This window comes from Juglans microcarpa x Juglans regia, chromosome 1S (assembly GCF_004785595.1).
Source record: "Juglans microcarpa x Juglans regia isolate MS1-56 chromosome 1S, Jm3101_v1.0, whole genome shotgun sequence".
In the NCBI taxonomy this organism is placed as follows: Eukaryota; Viridiplantae; Streptophyta; class Magnoliopsida; order Fagales; family Juglandaceae; genus Juglans; species Juglans microcarpa x Juglans regia.
This window is the reverse complement of record NC_054595.1, coordinates 8,692,902-8,716,892: the sequence shown is the minus strand read 5'-3', so window position 1 is coordinate 8,716,892 and position 23,991 is coordinate 8,692,902. Positions and strand designations below refer to the sequence as shown.

General features: G+C 35.3%; 2 protein-coding genes across 3 annotated transcripts; both read left to right on the top strand.

The window, feature by feature from the left end:
- The first annotated feature begins 2,220 nt into the window (after positions 1-2,220).
- Positions 2,221-11,715, top strand: LOC121244619. 2 transcript variants are annotated; one of them, XM_041142779.1, is made up of 12 exons: positions 2,221-3,493; positions 3,640-3,750; positions 4,391-4,423; positions 6,315-6,486; positions 6,571-6,749; positions 6,839-6,975; positions 7,071-7,166; positions 7,360-7,429; positions 7,524-7,601; positions 7,701-7,827; positions 10,458-10,526; positions 11,226-11,715. In XM_041142779.1, the coding sequence occupies exons 1-11, from the start codon at positions 2,285-2,287 to the stop codon at positions 10,523-10,525; spliced, it is 2,280 nt and encodes a 759-aa protein (XP_040998713.1). In that variant the 5' UTR covers positions 2,221-2,284; the 3' UTR covers position 10,526; positions 11,226-11,715. The 2 variants fall into 2 exon arrangements, with proteins under 2 accessions (XP_040998713.1, XP_040998719.1); XM_041142785.1 differs by lacking the exon at positions 10,458-10,526.
- A 3,343-nt stretch (positions 11,716-15,058) lies between these two features.
- Positions 15,059-17,534, top strand: LOC121245912 (BTB/POZ domain-containing protein At3g03510). Its single transcript, XM_041143824.1, has 3 exons — positions 15,059-15,201; positions 15,306-15,348; positions 15,502-17,534. The coding sequence occupies exons 1-3, from the start codon at positions 15,167-15,169 to the stop codon at positions 17,092-17,094; spliced, it is 1,671 nt and encodes a 556-aa protein (XP_040999758.1). The 5' UTR covers positions 15,059-15,166; the 3' UTR covers positions 17,095-17,534.
- Positions 17,535-23,991: the final 6,457 nt, after the last annotated feature.

The following is a 23,991-nucleotide window of genomic DNA, read 5'->3' as shown; positions in this document are numbered from 1 at the left end:
TGCTAATAGTTAATTTTTCTAATTTACTAGATATTTGTTCCAATAAATCATTTTTGTTTTTGGAAAATATTGATTTCAAATGGGATGAAATTTCGTGGGGAACAAATAAGGGAGTTTCTTCTATTTCTTTAATAGTGGGTTTTATAGGAGATATTTGGGTTTCAATCCTTTCTAATTGCTTACCCATGATTTTTAAATATAAATTAGTATAATTGTTTTGTTGTATTATATTATCAAGGTTTTTTTCAGTATTTGCAATATTATGTTTTTTTATTGGTGTAGCCAGAGTTTGAGTATTCCTTTGATTGTACTTGATGGCTTCAAAAGGGGGATATTCTTCATAAATAATTTGGTTATTTTCTCCTTTAATCCATTGATTAGTAGTCCTGTTTATGGTAGATAATTTGTTTGATTTATATATCTCAAACCATGTAAAGAAAGGAATATTGATCTGTATTTTCTCTAAATCTTCGTAATATCTTTCTTGAATATAATCTCTTTCTATTTTTGTAAAGGTTGAGAAAAATGTTATTCTTTTGTGACTATTTTCTTTTTTCATATAATCTTATTTGAGATATTCTTTGTTAATTTTAAATTCTTTTTTATTCAGGGTATATATTTGGGCATCATCTCCAACTACTTGAGAATACGTTGGAGAAGAGGGTTCTTTTTCAGGATTTTGGGAGGTAGATGCTCTATCAGGATTCCTAATAGCATATACTGGTGTATCAATAATGTTTCCAGGAATGATCCCTCGAATCTGGGTGTCAAGATTTTGGGATCTAGTATCAAAAGATCTGGTGTCAAAATTTTGAGATTTATTTCTAGAAATTGATGTAAGAATAGATCTGGGTGTATGATAACTGGAAGGTGCTGGAGAGGAATAATGTGAAAAAGATCTTCTGAAAGGCTGAAAAGCTATTTGAACCGTCCCATCCGTTTTTTGATCTATATATTCGAGATTATCTTTAGAATTATTTTCTATTTTGGGTGTTGGAGTGATATTTTCTAATTGCCATTCATTAGGAAGTGTGACTTGATTCCAATTGATTTGTTTAGGAATTTGTATACTAGAATTTTGTGTGCTAGATTGTAATAATAATGTATATCCTTTAGGGCTAGTAATTAAAGCTTGTGGTTCTAATGTTGTTTTCATTAATTTATAATGAATCCTGTAAACTACTGTTAAAGCATGTGACCCTTTCATCATTTGATAGCCATTTGTTTTAATATTTAGTATTAAGGCGTGTAAAATGTTACCATCAAATAATGATAAAGAATAATTGGGATAACAGTTAAAATAGACCGGTCCTTGGAACAAGCTGGATTCTACCATTCCAAGTAATGAATCATGAAAATTATAATGTCTTCCGTCTCTTAAACAAAGCAATACTGAGGTATTTAAGCCGTTTCGAGTGAGTGGCTTTATAGCTACTTGTACTAATCCAATATGGATGAAAGAATAATTCTTTTTGTGTTGATCAATAGCCTTTTTTGTTAAGAGATGTAATGATTCATAATCATTATTTAAACTAATAGTTTTTTCTACTGTTTTAATTGTGTAATTTGTAAGGAATGAAAATTTAGAAGAGAAAGTTGAGATTTTATATATTTGATTGTTTGGAACATCGGGAATTGTCCAATCTTGTAGATTTCTTTCTATATCTAATATACTATAGTCTTCTTGATTAATATTATCAGATTCTGTCGGGATACTAGTGGTAGATTCATTAGGTTTGAATAAAGAATTCATTGATTCAGATTTTCAACAAAAATTTCCTATTTCCAAAGAGAAATAAGTAGATTAAGAACTTGCGGGAACACCACCGGGACCACCCTGAGAGCCCTCTGGCTTAAATGGGCTGACCATCGGTTTTTCTAGGCTTACCAACACAAGCTTCCCAATATACATTTTTCTCTCTAGTTATGGGTTATCTTTGTAAAATTTGTATCAATGATTCCTTTACTCTTTTTTTTTTTTTTTTTTTTTTTTTTTTTTTATAAAGCAAGTATTTTTAGATGGTTTCTTATGGCATTAATTTCTTTTCTAAGGAAAGTGCAGTCAGCTTCATAATATTCTATTGCAGACTGCCTACTTTGATATACATGGTATTTAGTCATCATTACACTCACGGTCGGTGGACGTAGCGCGATCCTTAATTTATTATTCTTCAAGGTGTCGACACCTTATGAGAGTTATGTGTCAAACCCCCGCATACATTGGAGTTGTCATCACCATTCATGGATATCGTCTCCGTCTCTATATTTCCCATGCTAAAAGACAATGAAACAAAAGATAGTACCTCTGTATCATCGTAAACATATCTCCATGCAATCATCTTCCATCCCCTCCGAAGAACATATAATCTACAACAACACAGTTAAAGCAATGCAATTAATGCCGATCCAATCATCAATCCCACGATCTTCTTCTGATCCATCCCTCTCCAGGACAATCTGCTCTCGCTCTCGCCGGCCTAGTAATTCCAACCACTCACCATCTTCAACTCCTCCATCAAAGTCAAAATACTCTCTGCGCTCCCCAATACTAGAAAGGATTATTAATGGCATTAAAAGCCAATCCTTGGTGGCCTCCAGGCGTTCGTATTTGAAAGAGAAGGATCTTGAGGCTCACAACAGAAGAATTGCCGCCATTAATGTCGACGACGCTTACTCCAATTCCACTCCATATTACAAAGGAGTGTATTATGATTCTCTAATTACCAAAACGCCAAAACTGACTTCTGGAATCAGTTCTGGACGCAAAAGTGACTCAGACAGTGTTGCTACCTCTAGCTCTCTCTCCACCTTCATCTTTAGAATTCGAGATCTGAGTTCTAATTGCTTTAGTGTTAAAATTAAGAGAGATGAGACCAGCAAGCCTGCAACCTATGTCACGATGGAATCTGCAGGTCACACTCCTTTCTTCCCTTCTTCATCACCATCCGCATCGTCACCTAGGGCGACTGTGACGGTGTTGAAGGAGATGAGTAAGATTGCTGAAGAAAGGAAGGAGACGACCGTCGGCGATGTCCATGCTTTGTTAGCTAAGGAGAAGCCATTGCCGGAGAGAGTAGCAGAACCCGCAGCCGTAACAACTGTAGTAATGCAGCCATCCAAATCCAATCCAATGGCAAACGAGTATTCTCCTTTCTTGACTCAGACACCATCAGCATCGGCAGCACCAAGGACAAAGACGAGGGTTTTGAAGGAGATGAGTGAAGGAAGGAACGAAATCATCGGTAAAGGCGATGTTAATGATTTGTTAGTTGAGAAGAAGCTCTTGAGAGAGAGTGCGGAAAAACCCGCACCCAAAATACCAACCGGCCTAGTATTGCAGCCATCCAAATCAAAAGACCGAATCATAAATGAGAAAGATGGCAACAAAAAGATGAGGAAAAACCGCGAGTTTTTATGGGCAAACAAGTACCAACCCAAGGCCTTGGACGACTTCATTTGCAATCGAGAAAAAGCAATGGAACTACTAGCTTTGGTTAGACTTTAACCTTTCCTTATTCTGCTTTAATACATGTCTCTGATACTTGCTGTATATGATTTTATTGAACTGCTATACAGTTACAAAACCAGGAATTCTTTGAGTTATTATTTTCATTGCAATTTGCGTTTGGTAATTTTTAGATCAGAGAGGGAGGATGTGGCCATATTATATTTGAGGGGCCACCGGGCGTGGGGAAGAGAACCATGATATGGGCTATGCTTGGAGAGGCTTTTGGACCTGACAGAGTACAGGTACGTAGTAATTAATATATATGTTTGTGTGTTCGAAGAGTGCCGGATTGAATCTTAGAATGATATAAAGAGAAAAAGAAGCGAGAAAAAATATCCCTTGGCAGCTACAAGATGGGAAGTTTATTGCTTGTTTGTCTCTAAATTGGTTGAATGCTTTGAATGGAATAAGAGAGATCAGACCGAGTTATAGTGAGGTAAGAAAGGCTGTGATACCCCATACGATAAGGATAAGGGTGGTGGCGTATGAAATCCCACATTGCTTGGGTATGAGAAGTTCTTGTTTTTTATAAAGTTCTAATGAGACTCCAATTGTATCATTGACTAATCCTTTTAGAGTATAGACCAAGTGGTTTAGGCCTTCTATTGGGACCTTACAAAGGCAACCAATCAACCAACCACAAGAAGAAGATCGAACGATGAGTTCTCTTCAGCTCTTCCAAGTTTCAAGTTAGGTTCTGTAGGGAAAGTAACTAACATCGAGATTAGCAAAGTTTTGGATTCCAATCGTGGGACCGTTGTTGGTTCAAGTAATGAAATAGAATATTTTGATACTGTAATATTCGGATGCATTGTTTTGGGATAGCCAATATATATATATAAAATGATGCAGTGAATAATATGTTTTCTTTGTATTTTACAGGCGAGGGACGAATGCAAGGCATTTAACCTGAAGGTATTTTTTTTTATCACTTGTCCAAATGGAGGTTATTCTTGTTTAGTTGACTTGACAAGACCTTTCAGCTAAAATGATTATGAATATGATTTTTCTTCCCAACTTGTGCAAATGTTGGGCTTGATGTTTAATTTGAATATTCATCTACAAGATGTATTGAATTTGGGGTCTTCAATCCAATGTCTTGTGTTTGGTCTTAAGTCAACTAAACAAGAATAACTTCCGCATAGTACACCTTTAACAGATGTTGATGCTCTGCTCTAATATTCTTGATCTACATGTCGCCCACATGGTACACCTTTGTATTCCTCCCAATACATCAATTGAACATGGCTTTTACAAACCATTTGTATATCGCTCAAATATTCTTCAATCTAAAGAGCATGATCACCATATAATAGTACAATCCTTGTGCATCCATGGAAATCAAGTTCAATAAGAGATCTATATATGAATGGCAATGGAAAACTATATATCTTAGAACAAGTATTGTTCAGGTCAAGATAATCTAAAATCATCCTCATTTGCTACTTGCCTTCTTGACCATGATAGCATTGGCCCATTGTTCAAGAGAATTCATCTCTTATCTGGTTCGCTTGAAAATTTCTCTTTTGTCTAGAGGGAATTTTGACCCTGAGCTTTGAGGGTGTGAATTGTGACAAAGGTCTTACAGGGTATTTATAGGGTTCCAAAGGAGGATTAGCATTAACAGCAACGTAATCATCAAGCATGCATTTAGGAGAGGTTTGGCCTCCAAGATTGACTCTTATCGATCCTCTTCGATTATGCTTACTAGATGAATATCCATCTAATATACATAATAAGCAGCTTCTAGCATGTATTTAAGCTCCTACATTATAGGGATTGGTTTTACATCAATTTTCAGCTAATCCTCCAAGACACATGCATTATTTACATTTATCAATTCATGTATTATTTTCTCCATGCATGCTTATTGCTAGATTATGGTCATAGGAATTTCGTGATTGCATATACATCCATTTTTTACCCACGTGCACGAATTGCCACCCCTGCTATTATGGCCTCCAAGAAATCATCATGTAGATTTTCTTCACACCCCCCCCCCCCCACCCCACGTGGTGCGCACCTTGAGATTTTGGGTCCGGTCTACCAAGTAGATTCTCTTTTCCCTTCTAGGATTGGCCTGCCACTGGGAGTTAGGACACGTTTGGATACAAGAAGTGTTTCATTTCATTTCATCTCATCTCATCTCATCATTACAATTTTTTCAAATTCCCACACAAAATATAATAAATAATTCAACTTTTTCAAATCCCAAAACAATAATAATATTAAAAAATAATATTCTAACAATATTTTATTCAACTTTCAACTTTCATCTCAACTCACCATCCAAATGGCACCTTAGACTCATGGCCCCTCGGCTAGAACCCTCTTTTATCTGGTAGCCCCTTGGCTGATTTATGAGGAAGGCATCCTCAATTCTTTCTTAGTCTCAGGGTAATGGGACCAGCCATTATAATATAACTAAATATTATATGCATCATTCATTGAAGGGTAGGAAAGCCAATTCCAAATATAAGTCTATTTATAGCTTGGATAACATTTTCTGGTCAAAATTTAAAAAACAGAGGATCTTTTTTGAGTAAAATACAATGAAACTGATATGTTTTTCTAGTTTACATATGACAGAAGTGAAACTCTTCCATCCATGAAACAATATGGAGAATTTATTGAAAGTATTTCTAGTCCTAACAGTAAAACTTCAAATCATTTTCCTTCTTTTTGGCTTTCAGTAATATAGAAACTGCTTTTGGAAATGAGAACTAGACAATGTGTAGACAAGTTTATTATTTTTATTTTGGTTTTCTAATAGAAAGGAGTAACCTTTAGCCAAAACATATGACAGGGTGAAATGTTGGGTAAGATCCAAGTAAATGTAAAGCAATCTCCCCAGCACATTGAAGTCAATCTCTCTGAACTAAAGGGCTATGAGAAGCATGTCGTTGTTGAACTTATCAAGGAAACACAAAATATGATTTCTAACAAAGGTTTGCTTTGTGACTCTGACAATTGCCGAGGTAGATTCACAAACTTTCAAAAAAGGTTTCAAAATGCTATTGAAGTAAAGTCCTACATAGATATTCATTGCCTTGCCTTTGCAGCAATTATTTTATATGAGGCAGAAAAGCTATCTACAGATGCCCTACTATATATAAAGTGGCTATTGGAACGGTATAAAGGATGTAATAAGGTTTTCTTCTGTTGCTCTGATCTCTCAAAACTTGAACCCATCAAAACAATTTGCACAGTTGTTCAGCTGGTACCACCTTCACGTAAAGAGGTTAGAAATTTTCTATAGATTTCTATTGGTTTGCCAACATGTATGCATGGTTGACTAGAGTTTGATAAACACATGCTAAAAATTTCTAGATTGTTGAAGTTTTGGAGTTCATAGCTAAACAAGAAGGCATAGAATTGCCACATCGATTGGCTGAAAAATTTGCAGAGAAGTCGAAAAATAATCTTCGTCAAGCCATTCGATCATTTGAGGCCTCTTGGTTGGCCAAGTAAGAGTAATCTTCAACCATTCATTATGCTTAATCATTTTCCTTGCTATCAATCTGTGATTTTGTTTTTTCTCCCTAATTACGTGTGATTGCAGCTATCCCTTTCAAGATGATCTAGAAATTTTGACTGGATGGGAAGATGACATTGCAAATATTGCTAAGAATATAGTAGAAGAGCAAAGTCCAAAACAGTAAGCAGCTGTTTTGCCATCATAGTTATGTAAATTAAACCACGATATTGGATGCCTAGCTAACTTGTAACGCAATTTGAGTTGAATATAAAGTCCAATTTTGTAGCTGGGATCATTTTCTTATTATCATTTATAAAGAAAGATCTCCTATCATCTTCTACTAATTAAATTGATTATTTCTTATTAATCTGAGGTTATATATGATTCGTGGGATGCTTCAAAATCTCATAGAACATGATGTATCCCCCGACTCTATGTTCAAGGTAAACAAGTACTGTTGAATGCATACAGCTGTAGCAGAATCAATGTGTCTTGTATTTATATCATTCTAATGAAATTTTCTTAATATGCATGCAGTTTCTGGTAAAAGAGCTAAAGAAGCATGCACGAGAGGAATTAAAACAACAAATTGATAAACTGTATGAGGAATACAGTGTATGATCTTAGACTTTGTGTATTGAACTACTGATCACACTTGTTTCAATAGGCAAACTTCTTTTCTTTCTAACTTGTAGCTTGTTTTCTTGTCTCTAGAGGGTTGATGAAAATTTATTTGAAAGTCAGAAATTGGCCTTTGCAAACAATAAATCCGAGGAAACTGGCAAAGGAGTTCATGAACCAATGAGAAGGAATATTGTTCAACAATTTCTGAGGATCGAAGGTAAAACAACTGCTAGTTTGTAATATATATTTATATATATATTTTTTTGAAATAAATCTCAATACTTCATTAATCAAACTTTAAGCATTACATAGTTTGTCTTTTTCCAGACGGTTTACAATAAAAGCTGGAATTTCTTCAATCCATATCTTAGCTTCTACTAACTTCAAAGCTTCCTTAGCTAGTGTATGAGCCACTATATTTTTTTCTCTATATGCAAAATGTAAAGACCAATTTGGTCTATTTTTGAAAACTGAACGTATATCTTCAACTAGAGAACCAACACTGGACAAATCCTCCTCCTCACTGTTGACTGCTGTAACAATAGCCTTGACATCTCCTTCAAACATAGCGTTTTGAATGTTTAAATCATTACACAGCTCCAAAGCCTTCCAGAGTGCATGACATTCTGCCACTGTTGGGTTCTGAACATACTTCCTCTGATCACAAACAGCCACCATTGCCTCTCCCTTCTCATCTCTAATCATAATTCCAGCTCCCATTTTCTCTCTCTTCAAGTCTAATGATGCATCCCAGTTAACCTTAACGAAATCAGCCTCTGGTTTCTGCCATTTATGTCTGTTGTTAACTTCACTTGATAGATGGTCATCCATCCTCTGTATCCTTTGTGAATTCTTGTTCTTCAAGACCTTCTTTTGCTGAAATAAGTATTTTCCTAGGACAAGAGAGTCTCTCCTCAAAAACACTTTCATTCCTCCTGAACCACACTCTCCTGAAAAGAACTGCCATCTCTTCAAGCTGGGACATATTCAATCTTGCCATCAACTTCTCCCACTGCTGCATAAAATCAACCTCCTTACAACTCCATTTCTGGACTATACTCCTCTCATCAGCCTAAATATCGTTTGCTACTGTGCATTCCTAGAGAGCATGCATGACTGACTCTTCATCTGCAAAACTTGGATCTTGCACAACTTTCCTTTTGAATAAGTTCTTCTTGGTGTGTAGCAAGTTATTTCCTGCTTTCCATTTCCATAAGAATTACTTGACCACTCCTGGTACGTCAAGATCCCAAATATTCCTCCATCTCGTCTTCCATTTCTTCATCTGAGCATGCAACTCTTCTGTTTCTCAGTCTTTCAAGTTGCAAGTGATAGGCACTGCTGACAGTAAAAGCACCTTTCTTTGATGGGCCCCATATTATCTTATCTTGTACATTGCCTCTGCACAAGAGAATATTAAGAATTTGCTCAGCCTCTTCACTTGAAAAAATAGCTCTAATGCTTCCTTCACCCCTTTCCCTACTCTGTTTTCAATCAACTCTTCCACCTTTGAATCTTCCCTCAGTACAGAAACTGGTGACTGAACTGAAAAGGATGATGGGGTTGGCAGCCATTTTGAGCCCCAAATCTGAATCTTACTCCCATCGCCCACTCTCCACCTTAAGCCCTCTTGAAGCAGATCTCTTGCACAGACCAAATACTCCTCCATATTAATGAAGGTTGATAGCCAAGTTTTACCTCCATAAAATTTGATTGCCTAAAATACTTTTCCTTAAAAACCACAGCTGCTAAAGAATCAGGATACTTTAGAATCCTCCATCCTTGCTTAGCTAAGAGAGCTAAATTAAAACTCTCCAAGTCCCTAAATCCCAAGCCTCCCTTCCCTTTTTGCATTCCCAAGTGTTCCCATTTTCTCCATCGAATACCCCCATCCTTATGCTGCTTTCCCCACCAGAATCTCGAAAATAAACCATTCATATCCTTGCACAGCTTCTTGGGAAGCTTAGACACACTCATAGTATATGTAGGGATGGATTGGAGCACAACTTTTATCAAAACTTCTTTTCCAGCTTGTGAAAGAAAGCTGTTTTTCCAACTGGAAATCCTCTGCCAGACTCTTTCTTTTAAGGCTCTAAAAGTATTGTACTTAGATCTTCCTACAAGAGCTGGAAGACCTAAATATTTCTCATAACTACCACAAGCAACAGAAGCCCCAGCCACCATGATTCTTCTCTTGTCCTCCTCCTTGGTGTTGCTACTGAAAAAAACTGATGTCTTCCCTTTGTTCAGAAACTGTCCTGAAGCTTTTTCATATCTTTTCAAAAGCACTTGAATCTTGTTCCATTCTTCCAATTTAGCTCTTCCAAACAGTATACAATCATCTGCAAAGAGAAGATGATGGATACTTTTTCCCCCTCGAGTCACTTGCACACCTCTGATAAATTTCTGTTTCTCTGAAAGTTAAGCATCGAGCTGAGCCCCTCAGCACAGATGATGAAAAGGTAGGGTGACAAAGAGTCACCCTGCCTTAACCCCCTTGAGGGCTTAAAAATATGATCTACCTTTCCATTAATCAGCACTGAATAAGTCACAGAACAGACACATTTCATGATAAGCTTCACCCATTTCTCACAGAAACCAAGCCTTAACATCACTGCCTCTAAGAACTTCCATTCCACTCGATGTTTGTAATATATCATGATGTTTTATGTCATTCTTATAGCCTCATGAAATATTTTCCTTCTATTGTGATGGCCTCACCAACATCAATCTAATAAGAGAAAGAATGTTTTCTCCTTAATGCTAGAGAATAAACAACAATTAAAGAACACTTCCCTCATTTTCCTTTATTGTGACAAATTTTCTTTCTTCCATTATCTTTCGCAGAGTTTATAGCAAGATTCATGAGCTGCTATAAGTCATCAATCACAACAAACAAAAGTGTGCAACATTGAAGTGGGACTTCTTGCTTACCCTTAGCTCAGTCAAATTATCTTATGTGGAAAATATGAATAAATGGCTGCTTAATTTCATGTTTAGAGCAAGCTTGAGACAAGGACTTCGAAAAATAAGGAATCGTCCATATAGTTGTTTGTTTTAAGCATCATTCCTGTAAATGTATATTCAAAACCAAACAATCCAATCATAAAATTGGATATACTCTGCATAATTATAAGTTGGCAAGAGGCCTATGTAATGTATGTAGAAACTGCGATGGGCATATTAACCAAAAACATCATCACAGGTACTAAGAATATTTATAAATAAATAAAATTGGTCCACCACAAGTTTCTCTTGTGGAAAATAGCATGGTGGATCTTTCATGTGTATCAAAGTTGCTATATATTATGCATGCACTACAAACACCTTTTCCACCATTACTACCATCTAATTTCCATTAATTAAGGAGATTTCAAATGCCACCTTTACCATTCCGATCTTGTCCTCCTCCTCCTTCACACATTCATGCACATAATCCGGATATTTCCACCATGATGGCCTCTAAATTTAATTTAAATCTTACCCTTTTAACATACTGCATGCATCAAATTGGATAAATGCTAGATCATCTCTTAGTTAAATCCATGATATATCACCATCATGCATGTTTTGGATTGTCTTGCAATGATTCTCATGTATTTGTTCTTCTTGTAGCACTCTCAATGTACTACTGATCAATATGGCGTGACAGGAATGACAACAAGCATCATGATTATCTCCTACTACTGATGCTGATTACATCTTGGAATTTCTGAGGGGAATTTGCAACCCAGAGATTAAATTTGATCAATGAGGCAATGAGGCCGGATCACACCCATAAATTGCAGTTTTTATGACTTCATGACTATTTGAAAGGCAACAGAAGTTCCTAGAGCAGCAAATCACACACACACACACACACATATAGCTCACCCTTTTGGTGCAATGGTCATCCAATTCTAATATGATTGAAGCTATTCCACTCTTGTAACTTCAAATTACATTTTTTAGTATTTGTAGCATTTTTTTTAGGGAAAAAAATTATGCATTAGCAATAAATTGATGCATCGCATCAAACTACGTCAATTTGTAAATTTTATTATTTGTGAGATCTCTTTATAAACCAAACAATTCTATAGAATCTTGAAGCGTGCTTTTGCAATTAGTCTGTAAGCTCCAAATCAAACACAAATTAAACCGGAACTATAAGCTCCAAATCATGATTCTAACCGAAGCTTTATCCAAAATCGTATGTGGTTTTGTCTTGCTTGAGAGATTCATACCTAATTAAAATTACCATAGCATACCGGTTAAGATAAAACAGATTTTGAGTGAAAAATACTGTAATGACTAATTTTCTTTTATTATGTTAAAAAAAACAGAGACAAATTTAAAAGATAAAATTATGTTAAGAAAACAAAAAATAAAAATAAAAAATGTTGGCATAACTTTAATGATAATACTAATAGCAACATAAAAGAAAGGTAAAAAACAAAGAACCTATGAACTTATATTACTCAGGAAAAAAAAAAAAAAAAAAAAAAAGTGAAAAAGGCTCAATTACCCATCGGTGGCTATTTCAATGTTTTAAGAGAGTTTTACATTGAAATCCATCGTAATGCTTAAAGAAACAATCTCATTACAGCAATTCTTGATCTTGCGAACCAACGTATGCATAGAAAGTATTCGTGATATTGTATTAGTAAATGGGTAATAGTAGGGTGGTAACTCTATCATTATTCGTCCGAAAATACAAAAAAAAAAAAAGAATATTAAAACCTTAGGGTGTTCGAGCATATTAGCTTAATGTTTGATTGATTTTTTTAGAATGAGTTTTGTGTCGATAGCCATAAATTTTTTTCTGGTCTAATTTTATTTGATCATCTTTGAGTGTGATTTGTTTTCTCTGAGCTTGCAATGAGTTAAAATAATTTGTGGGTTTCGTTGGGTAAAAGAAGGGTAATACAATAAATAATGATAGGGTTACTACTCTACTACTACTCATTTATTGCTCTTTTTATTATTATTATTTTTTAATTTTTAATTTTACTTAATGATTAAATAAGTGAATATTAGTAAATTTCTATATTTTTTTAATTTTTTCTTAATGATTAAGGATGTTAAAAAAACTTCAAAGAAAATAATAAAAAAATAATAAAAAATTGAAATGCACTTAGATAGTAGATAGGTAGTAATAGAGTAGTAACCCTATCACTACCCTTTCGGAACATCCTTTTATTTAGAATATATTTTTTGTAATACGTTCCAATACATGGTGTAGTCACGTCAAAAGTTTGGAATGGCCAAGTAACAGTACTCAAGGGTTTAGACTTAAAGTTTTAGCCATTCAAAACTTAAAGTTTACATTGGATTAGTCATCACACTCTTTATAATAATAAAATATTATTATTTTATATTTTTATAATTAATTAATTCTATTTTCATAACCTTCTATAACCTCCAATAATCATATTTATTTTCATTTTCATAATCCAATAAATAAAATTTCATCACACGATATTAAGAAAAAGAGCTACGGGAGAGAGAAGGAGCCGAAATATAATAAATAATGGGTTTAGACTTGCTACAGAACTTTTTATATTTGAAAAGAAAAATGAAATTACTGTAGCTCATATTTGAGATGAAAAGTCTTTGACTAATTCAATGTAGGCTAGTTGTTGTTAAAATTAGTCAAATATAAAGATGAAAAGACATTTGGCCAATCTAATATCAATGCTCTTATGTCATTTCTTAGATGAAAATATTATTTATATTTATAATTTTACTTACATAAATATACGTGTTGGTGGGTTAGTTATTGAAAATTGTGAAAATTTTAAAATTCAAAATTTAAAAAAGAAAACACTAACAAAATGAGATTATTACTCAATATGTATAATATTGTGCATAAAATTGTACATAATTACTCTTCTTAGATTTTTACGAATGATTTTGTCTTTTTGAGGTTAAAAGAAGGTAATTGGGGTAATACTATATACTCTTGAAATGTGCAGTGCCCACGTACACTTTTCTAAAAAAAAAAAAAAAGTGAGTCATCACTAAAAAAATTATTTTTTTTATTTAAGATTCAGATTTACTTATTCTTTTTTAAAAGAAATATGCAGAGACTGCATACTAGAATGACTGTAAATATTATTTCTCTTATTATTTTTATTTTTCCACATATTTGAAAGTAGTATCGAAGCAGGCAGTTCCTTGTTTGATACGTGCATCAAGCAACCATCTGAATGTAACTTTACATGTTATTAATGATACGTAGCTCCATTATTATCGTTTGAAAAATATTGCTGTTGCAGTGTTGCTACTGTAACTTGAAATAATTATTTGAAAAACTAGTCCATGTTCAACTCAAAATAACCGAACCCATGTGTGTAGGATAGAATCTTAAAACAAAATCGAATACCCAAAAATTTAAATAACTGAATCCATGTGTTTAGGATAAAATCTGATCTCTTGAATGTTGCTAATTATAGTTTCTCCACATTTCTCTTATCAGGGTGTATTTAATTACTCCAAAAAATCAACACAACAGAAACGTGCTCTGCTCTTCATCTTCCTCTTTCCCAGTAAGCGTGCTCTCCTCTTCCTCTTCCTCTTTAAGTAGTTTCAAAGTTCTAAGGTGCATAATCTTATAAAGAAGAAGCCTCTGATTTATGATTTCACATGGTTTCAGTCCTTTCATGATGCATCTTTGTTTGATACCTCTGAAGTCTCGGCTATGCTATTCATAGAATCTACATTAAACAAAAGAAATAGAAAAAAATAATATAGAGATTTGAACTGTTGAAAACAAATTATCTTTCACAATTTGGTTTTTGGAAAAGAAGGCTTCACATGTTGCATATGCATATGCAAGTACATATCTTTGTGGCTAGACTCAATTACACGTTGTATATGCAAGTAATCTCATCAGATGATGCCAGAAATTTCAATTCTATAAGCATTTCTGTTCAGGTTCCCCCTCAAGTTTAAGGAGGAGAATTAGGCTCCGTTTGGATAGTAAGATGAAATGAGATGGTTTTAGATAAAAGTTGAAAAAATTGAATTATTTATTATATTTTGTGTGAGAATTTGAGAAAATTGTAATGATGAGATGAGATGAGATGAGATGAAACCATTTCTATATCCGAACGGGGCCTCGTGTGCTTTAATGGTTGTACAGCATCTTTTTTGTTGTCTCAAATTTACTATTATCTTCTACTGCCACCCAATTCATGCAATTTTTGGTAAATCATTCAGAACATTTTTTTCTCTCTTCCTTTCTTTCTTTTGGATGTTAAACTATTCACAACTAGACATTCCAAAACATATATAAATGTATCTATCTTTGCCTTTACTTCAGAAAATATGACTCTCTTAACTCTGTCCAATAGGTCAATTCGGTGTGCTGTCTGGGTATGAAGAGGTATATATGCTAATAAACCAGAGCCAAAAATTTTCATGTTTCTTTGGTAAGGTTGGAAACCAGGTGGAGACCCATCACAGCCAGCAGTTTCAGCTTCCAGTTTTGCACTACCAGGATTTTATAAAGCAAAGCAAACAACACCTAACAGTAACTCCTCTGCTTTGTAAAGTGCAATAGTGAAAGTATTGCTATGATGTTGAGCGGACAAACAGGTGGATCGTCTAGGTAAAAACCTCCTTCCCCGCCCCTTAATTTCTTCTTTATATTTCTAGATATGTTTGTCTTTTAATTTTTTTTGTTTTGTTTTTTGCCCCTTCCCCTATTCTCAGGTTGTTGAAGCCTACAGCAGCTTCCCAAGATGTGCAGCTTCTTGTACGTGTGCGCCATTTATGATTTCTTCTTCTTTGTTATCGAATCCCCTTCTCTTTTTCTGCATTTATTACTTCCTTTCTGGTAAACTAGTGTTACTGCAGCATATACAAAGATATACATGTTCAAGTACTACTTCCATTCATATTTATGTAGGAACTTCTGGCTGCAAGATCAGCAAAAATATCTGAAATACTCAAAGAGAGCTCCCAGGAGGGTCTCTCTCATTTCCTCCAAGACATGCCAGCTGAAGCAAAGACTTTTGATCTTGTCATCAAATTCTGCTATGGGTATGAACTGGACTTGTCCACTGAGAATGTTGTACCAGTCACTTGCCTTGCTTTTCACTTAAAGATGACTGAAAGTCATAGCAGAAATAATCTTTTACGCAAGGCCCTTACTTTCTTTGAACAAAGAGTCCTCCTTAGCTGGAATGAAACAATTAAGGCTCTCTGTACCGTGGAAAACATATACAAGCAAGCTGTCAATTATGGCTTGGTAGATGCCTGTATAGAGTCTCTCGTTGCAAAGGCATTGGCAGATCCTAGCCTTCTTGGTGAACCAATCAAGAATTCGATCTGTGCTGATGATAGGGAGGATGCTGACATTGTCTATAGGACAAATGCAAGGAGAAGGCTCTTTGATCTTGAAGGGCAGTCTGAGGATTTGACAGTGCTGCCTCTCCTACTTTATGAGTCTATCATTCTTGCAATGAATAAGCGTGTTGTCCCACCAAAGAATGTGGCTGTATCCCTTTCTGCATATGCAAACAAGTGGGTGGTTTCATCCATCTCCACAGGGAGGGAAAAAATGTCAATTTATAAGAGGAATTCTGAAAGGGAAGTCATTGAAGCTGTGGAAAGGCTTTTATCTCATGAGAGAGGAATCCTTTCTTGCACGGTATTGTTTGACATGCTGCGATCCGCAATAATTTTGGAAGCAAGCTCTGACTGCATAAATGGTTTCGAGGTCCGGATCGGAAAACAACTAGAGGAGGCCACCGTCAAAGACCTCTTTATACCTTTTCAAGGAAACTCCAAGGAAGATATTGAGTGCTTGAGGGAGATACTGAAAACTTTCTATGGAAACTACACTCATTCCAACCTATCAGGATTAATTGCAGTGGCAGAACTCATGGAGAGATTCTTGGCAGAGGTTTCGAGTAACATAGATTTGAAGCCAGAGGAATTTGTTTCATTAGCAGATATATTAATTGCAGCATCGCTGGTAACTCAAAGAAGATCTGATGGAATTTATAGAGCTATTGACATCTACTTGCTCAATCATAGATACCTGACCGAATCAGAGAGAGAGGAAGTGTGCCTGGTGCTGGATTGCCAAAAGATGTCACCTGAAGCTCGTGAACATGCAGCCAGAAATGAAAGATTGCCATTAAGGGTGGTAGTGCAGGTCTTGTTTGTGGGGCAGCTGCAGCTGCGTGACACATTCTTGGGGGAGACGCAGGATTCTGACAACAAATTGAGAAAGGAGGTGGGAGGGGATGATCTAGAGAAGCTGGACTGTGGTGAGGAACAAGTGAGGAATGAAATGGAGAAAATGAGCCACAAGGTGATGGAACTAGAGAGGGAATGCTGTATGATGAGGAAAGAGATCCAGAGTGGTTGCAGCCAAAGTGTCAAAAAAGAGAAAGTTGGCATGTGGAGAGAAATGAAGAGGAAGTTCGGGTGCACCACTAGCATGCACGACTATAACTGCCAGATAAAGAAGAAAAAGGTGCATCCAAAATAAGGAATATGACAAGAAGATTCATGCTCCAACTAGTTATTTCTTTGTCATCTAGTTTTTCCCACATTTTATTAGTTTCCATGGTTAACATGACCAGAGTCCTTTGCTAGGGGCCGGGAAACTGATTGGAGTCCTGGAACTTTAAAGTTTTCTAGTTGTTACACCTTTTAAGCTTAGTTAATTTCTCCCCATCCTGATCAATATACAAATTGAAGAAGGAGCCCATTTTTCTCATCTGAAAATGATCTAGAATAGCCACAAACAACAAGAAAGATAGAATTGCAGTGACATCAATTCACCGTTCCAGGGGGTATTAGTTAAAGATCCACCCTCCCAATTGTTCATCAACATTGCAGGGAGAGGAATTCTAAATTTTGCAGAAGAGGCTTGGAACACTTAACAATGTGGAGTGTGTCCTTTACTCCTGCTTATGAATAGGATTTGAGAAACCTCTTATGGAGAAGGTCGATCGTAAAACCCATAGTATATGTGTTGTGCCATATCTTGTATCTGAAGATTCTGTACTCCCCGCACAAAGAAGCCAAAGTAGAAAATACTAAAGATAAAGGAAGAAAAAGCAAACCCAAACCCCCGTGATATACCAACTACAAATTCTTTTAAATTCTTTTGATCCTTCCTTTTTCAAGTTCTTAGTTTACATGTATTAACTTTACCTCTAAAACTTCCATCACTTTCTTAGCAAAACACAGAACCTAGACCAAAGATTTCCCCACAAAAAGTATTTATTCGAGAAAAGGCATTTCTCAAGTCACCCCAAAAGAATTTATGTTTCCATAAGAGTGTCAATCTCTCCAAAGCAAAAGAGGTAATTTGGCAAACAACTAGGCCGTTTCTCTATATGGAAATGCATCTACATGTCCATGACTTCCATTGAAAACAGAACGCCCCGGCAAACTTTTATGCATGATCACTAACTTGCGCTTTGTTGTACCTTGAATGCACGGCTCATATTGTGATCAACATGGCAACAACAAGGGGATCGCAACACCAAATATTTCCATCAGTGTGCAAGTCAAAGGAGAAAAAGAACTAAGATACTGCAAGTAATGGATGAACAAGGAAATGTGTTTAATGATCCTGAAGGAAATGGCAATGCTTTCACTAATACTACCAAAGATTATTTACTTCTTCCTCTCCAACTAACATTATAACATGTCTTTCTGCTCTTACAGAGAAAGTTACTCCTGAAATGAATTTTGATTTGTTAAAGCCTTTCACAAGGGAAGAAGTTAAGGAAGCTATATTTCAGATAGGCCCTCTAAAAGCACCTGGTCCAGATGGGGCTTGCTTTTATTAGACTCATTGGTCTATTGTTGGTCATGAGGTATGTAATGCAGTGTTGTCTTTTCTAAATGGAGAGGGAAATATTGCTGACATCAATTACACTTATATTGTGTTGATTCCCAAGGGTAGAAACCCAAAGTCTGTTACTGAATATCGACCGATAAGCCTGTGTAATGTGGTCTACAAAGCTATTACCAAGATGCTTGTAAACATAATAAAACTGATCTTGCTTGCTATTATTTCTCAAAATCAATGTGTTTTTGTTCTTGGACGCCTAATTACTGATAATATCATGGCTGCATATGAAACACTCCATACTATGCAAACACAACTACATAGTAGACAAGGATATATGGCTTTGAAATTGGATATGAGCAAGGCATATGATCGAGTTGAGTGAGACTTTCTAGCATTTGTGCTGTCTAAATTGAGATTTGCAGATAAGTGGGTTGATTTGATTATAAAATGCATTAATTCCTCTTCCTTTTTCAGTTATGGTAAATGGGTACCTTTTGAAATGTTTACTCCACAAAAACGGTTAAGACAAAGTTGCCCACTATCACCAGACTTATTCATCCTTTGTGCTGAAACCTTAAGCTCTCAATTAATTGCTACTACGCAGGAAGGTCTATTATTTGGTGTACCTATAGCTAGAGGGGTGGTGAAAATGAGTCATCTTTTTTTTTGCTGATGACTGTCTTTTAATTTGTAAAGCAAATGTACATGAATGGATGAGACTAAATAGCATTTTGGGTCTCTATGAATCTGCATCAGGACAGTACCTCAATAGGGACAAAACATCCCTCTTCTTCCATAGAAACACAGGCTCTTCCATTAAAGAATATTTAATGGAGATTGCAGGTTTGATGGCTTCTTCTAACATGGATAAGTACTTGGAACTCCCCTCTTTGGTTGGTCGATCAAAAACTGTTGCATTCAATGGATTGGTTGACAGAGTGAGGAGTAGGTTGATTAACTGGAAGACAATTTTTGTCTATGGCAAGGAAGGAAATACTCATTAATAGGGATGTAAAATTTAACCGGAAAACCAGACCGGAGTCCGGTCTGGGACCGGTTCCCTTAGTTCCAAAACCGGCTAGTACCGGTTCAGTTCCGGTTCTATGCATTTTAGGACTTGACCGATTCTCTATTTTATATATTTTAAATTAATTATTTTTATATTATATATAATTTTTATATATATGATATAATTATATATAAGATAATGTTATTATAATTTATAACATAAAATTTTAATCTTAAACATGAAAATTTATTTGATCATATGCTTTACACATAAAATATATATATTAATAACATTTTATGGCCTAACAAATTTGCATTTTAATAAAATTGAAAAATTGGACTGAACCAGACTGGAACCAGTAAAATCAGAGATACCAGTTTAGGAGGTTAACCAGTGAATAATCAGTTTTAAAAAATGCAAAATCGGTGCATACCTGTCCGGTCCTAAATTTTTTCCAAAATCGAACCGAACCGAACCCATTACACCCCTACTCATTAAAGTAGTTTTGCAAGCCATTCCCACATATTATATGAGTGTGTTTATGTTTCCTAAATGTCTATGTAAGAAGCTGAACTCTCTAATATCGAATTTCTGGTGGAGCAATCAAGATAGTGAGACCAGAATACATTGAAAAAATTGGAGTTCTTTGTGTATGGGAAAGTCATATGGTGGAATGGGTTTTAAGGATCTAGAGTCCTTTAATTATGCACTCTTAACAAAGCAAGCATGGAGAATGTTAAATTCTCCAAACTCCCTTTTAAGTAAAATTTTCAAAGCCAAATACTTCTCACACTCATATGTTCTTGCTGCTACATTGGGATAAAAGTCTTCATACATTTGGAGAAGTATCTGGCATGCAACACATTTACTGAATGAAGAAATGGTATGGAGAATTGGTGATAGTTAGCAAGTCCACATTTGGAAAGATAAGTGGTTCCCACAAACTAAAACAAATGGAATTCAATCTCCAATGAGTATATTATCTGAAAATGCTCTAGTTATATAACTGATTGACACAAGGGTTGGCTGGTGGAATATGGATCTAATTCAAGCTATTTTTAATCATCATGATGATATAGTTCAGACTATCAAGTGCTTACCACCTATGTATGCGGCTTTTGCAGAGCAGTAGAGGGGAATCTTCACAACAGTCTGTGCCTCAGTATCTATGGAATAAAAGGTCTTTGAAAATAATAAATGCAGTGAAAGTCTTCATGTGGCATGCTTGTGTTGATTCTCTTCCCACTAAATTAAATTTATTTAAGAGAAATGTGGTTACAAAAGCTGCTTGTTCCATCTGTTTACAGGAGGTTGAATCTCCAGGCCATTTCCTATGGTCCTATCCCTCAGCACAAGATGTGTGGTTACTAGGAGATAAGGCTTTCCAGAAAGTAGCTATCACAAATCTGGCTTTTGATAAAATCTTTGTTCAGATGATGGAGAGACTAATATCACACGATTTGGTTTTATTTGCTGTTATTGCTAGATCAATTTGGTTGAGAAGAAACAAACTGATTTTTTAAGGTTCCTTCCAAGATCCCGCTGTTCTATATAGTAATACTGTAAATGAATGTTCTACTTATAAAGCTGCTATGGAGACTATAAGAACTCAACAGGGGATAACACAATCTCAGACACGACAGTGGGGAGGCCCTCCACCAAATTGGGTTAAAGCAAATTGGGATGTAGCCATCAATGTTGATAATCAAAAGATTGGTATTGGTGTTGTTATTAGAGATTGATGAAACATCTACGTTATTGTGTGAAACTTTCTATAGCTAAAGCTATGTGTGTTTTTCTGCTAGGATATTTATAATTCTCAATTAACAACATGGAAACGTTGTAGGAAAGGAACCCTACAAGGCTCAGGGTTCGAACCATTATGGTAGAGCGTGAGATTAAAATAGACAAGTTTAAGTCTGTTACATGGGAAGACAGAACTCTGAGGTCCATATTCATTGACAAAAGGTGGACCTATATATCGCATGCAAGGGGAAGATTTATCCAAATATGGTTCAGGATTTCTATATTCAGATGTGGGACATGCCATATTCCGCAGATAAGCATACCATATTTGTACTGGGTGTTCAGTATAAGGTATCGATAAATGTCTTTGCTGAGCTATTGCAAATCCTCGAGTATCCAAGACCTCATCTTCCATGGTTCAGGCCGAGCAAGCACTGGATGTTGGGAATTCTACTAGTGTTGCTCCTATTGAGGACGAGCCGACAGACATAGATGGTGCATTGTCAAACAACGCTGAAACTGTTGGTCAGAATGATGACCATGATGAGGACTTTTGGACTCTCACAGGAAGATATCGCACACCGTTCGAGACTTATAATTCATTACACTAGAACACATTACTCTCATTTTCTAGGATATTGCAACTATTAGTTGCAACAAACAAAGACCCAGTGGGATGTAAACCTTCAATGGGGCACATGTGCAATTCCTTCACTGGTTGGCACGGAGAGATCCTATTAGCTTGTCTTTATGAATATTTGTGATGATCCATTATGAATCCAATGTTATCTTCACCAAAAATCTTCCATATTGGCTAATCATTACTCGGTTGCTATTGCAGTGAAGAGTGACATCCCAAGTTTAGGAGTGGCTAGTCAAGCAAATTAGCTCATCTGACGTGACATCACATAGGTGCAGCCTTGGACAAGCCAAGGCCGATGCTCGGCATGAGGTTGGACCTACATCAGATCTTGTACCATCCATCCAATTTGAGATTCGTATTGATCCCCACGGCTAGACTGGTAGGGAGCTGCAAGCTGGCGCTACAGGGGACACGCGCTTAGGTTGATTCAATGATGTTGGAGATAACTGCACACATTGATGGACAGTTTGATGCACATATTGGGCCTCTCTGAACATCATTAGAGGATAAGATATCCTCATTTGGCCGTCATTTAGTATAATCCTAAATGATAAGGTCAATATGTTGGCAGATGAATTTCACGACTGTACGAGCAATAACTACTGACCTGTGTATTCTAATTTTGGACTTTTGTATATATACTTTTATGTCTTAAAATGTTATGCTCTTTAATATAATGGACAATATCAGTTGTTTCTATTTATATATTTTGTTCCTCTCTTTGTTCTAAATATTTATTTTCCTTCTAAATATAGTATGTTTCAATAGCATGTTCCTTGTTTTGGTCTTACAACATGTTCAAATACTTAAATTTAAAATTTCAAAGCAAGATCATACGTTCTAACGCTATGCACATCGTGCATATATACGATAGAGCATGCTATTTCGCATGTCGCTCATGACGTACTTAGAATGTTTTAAGCCAAACAATATACTTTAAAATATTACATTGGCACGTACATCCATTCACATTCAAATATAGTCCAATACTATTCAAACGTATAAATATACATTCTAACTTATGATGTATTATGTTTGAACGTTTCAAAAGATACATTTGAACATCTTGTAACGACGAATCATTGACGTTCAAATAAAACACCAATTACATGTGCATGTGTGACTGTCAGAAAAAGTGTAGTTTAAATGTGAATCATACACGTCCGAACATTTTTGAAATAATATCCTAATTAAATGAAACCGTTGCGAAATAATGTATTTGGGGATGATTTTATGGCCATCACAAATTCTAAATCATCACAAAATGTTTAATCTATTGTAGTTTTCCATGTGTTCAAAACATTTGGGGAGTTTAAAATTCACATATAATCACTTGACTTGGTAAAGGGGTAGATTTACGAGGGTAAAAGAAGAGGAGGATCAGTTAGAAGAATATCCGTACGATAAATATATTTCATCGAGCCGTGGCTTATGTTATGAACCCGTGGGAATGAAATCCCTTGAACCCACAATCAATGTAAAAATTGATGCAATCTACTTGGGAAGAGTTTAGCAAGAGCCCAACAGCCTAGAGCAAGAGCAAGTATTTACTTTCTAAGGTATTTACGTTTGCTATGGTTATTATGTTTGAGACAATTTATTTTGTATTGGGCGATTATAGGCCTTAAAATATAATAAATACACACAAACCATCTAAAACTACTTTCCAATTTAAAATCACTCTCTAAAACAATAAATTTTTGTAATCACATCCAACAATTAAAAAATACAATGTAATTCTTCCATACAAATTTGACATAAATACTTTCAATAAAAGAATTTAATTTCCATACAAATTTGACATAAATACTTTCAATAAAAAAATTATGGAAACCTTAAAAATTAAAAAAAAAATGAAATGTTTTTGTAGCAAAACGTGAATTTTTTTTTTAAGTCTTAAAGTGTGAATATGTATATTTTTTTATTAAGAATTATTCTAATTAAAAAATTATTTAAAGTTATATTTTTGTCTTGATAAGTGTATTTTGTCATTTCTTAGATTTCTGGGATATTTTGTCTTTTGAGGTGAAAAGGGGGTAAATTATAATGTTTTAATTGTTTGGGAGTGATTCCCGAAAGGAAAATTCTACAACTATGTACACCATTGTTATTTTACCATCATCCCAATTATGATAAGGTGTACATCAATCTTGTAATAAATTTGTTAATAAATTTAGCA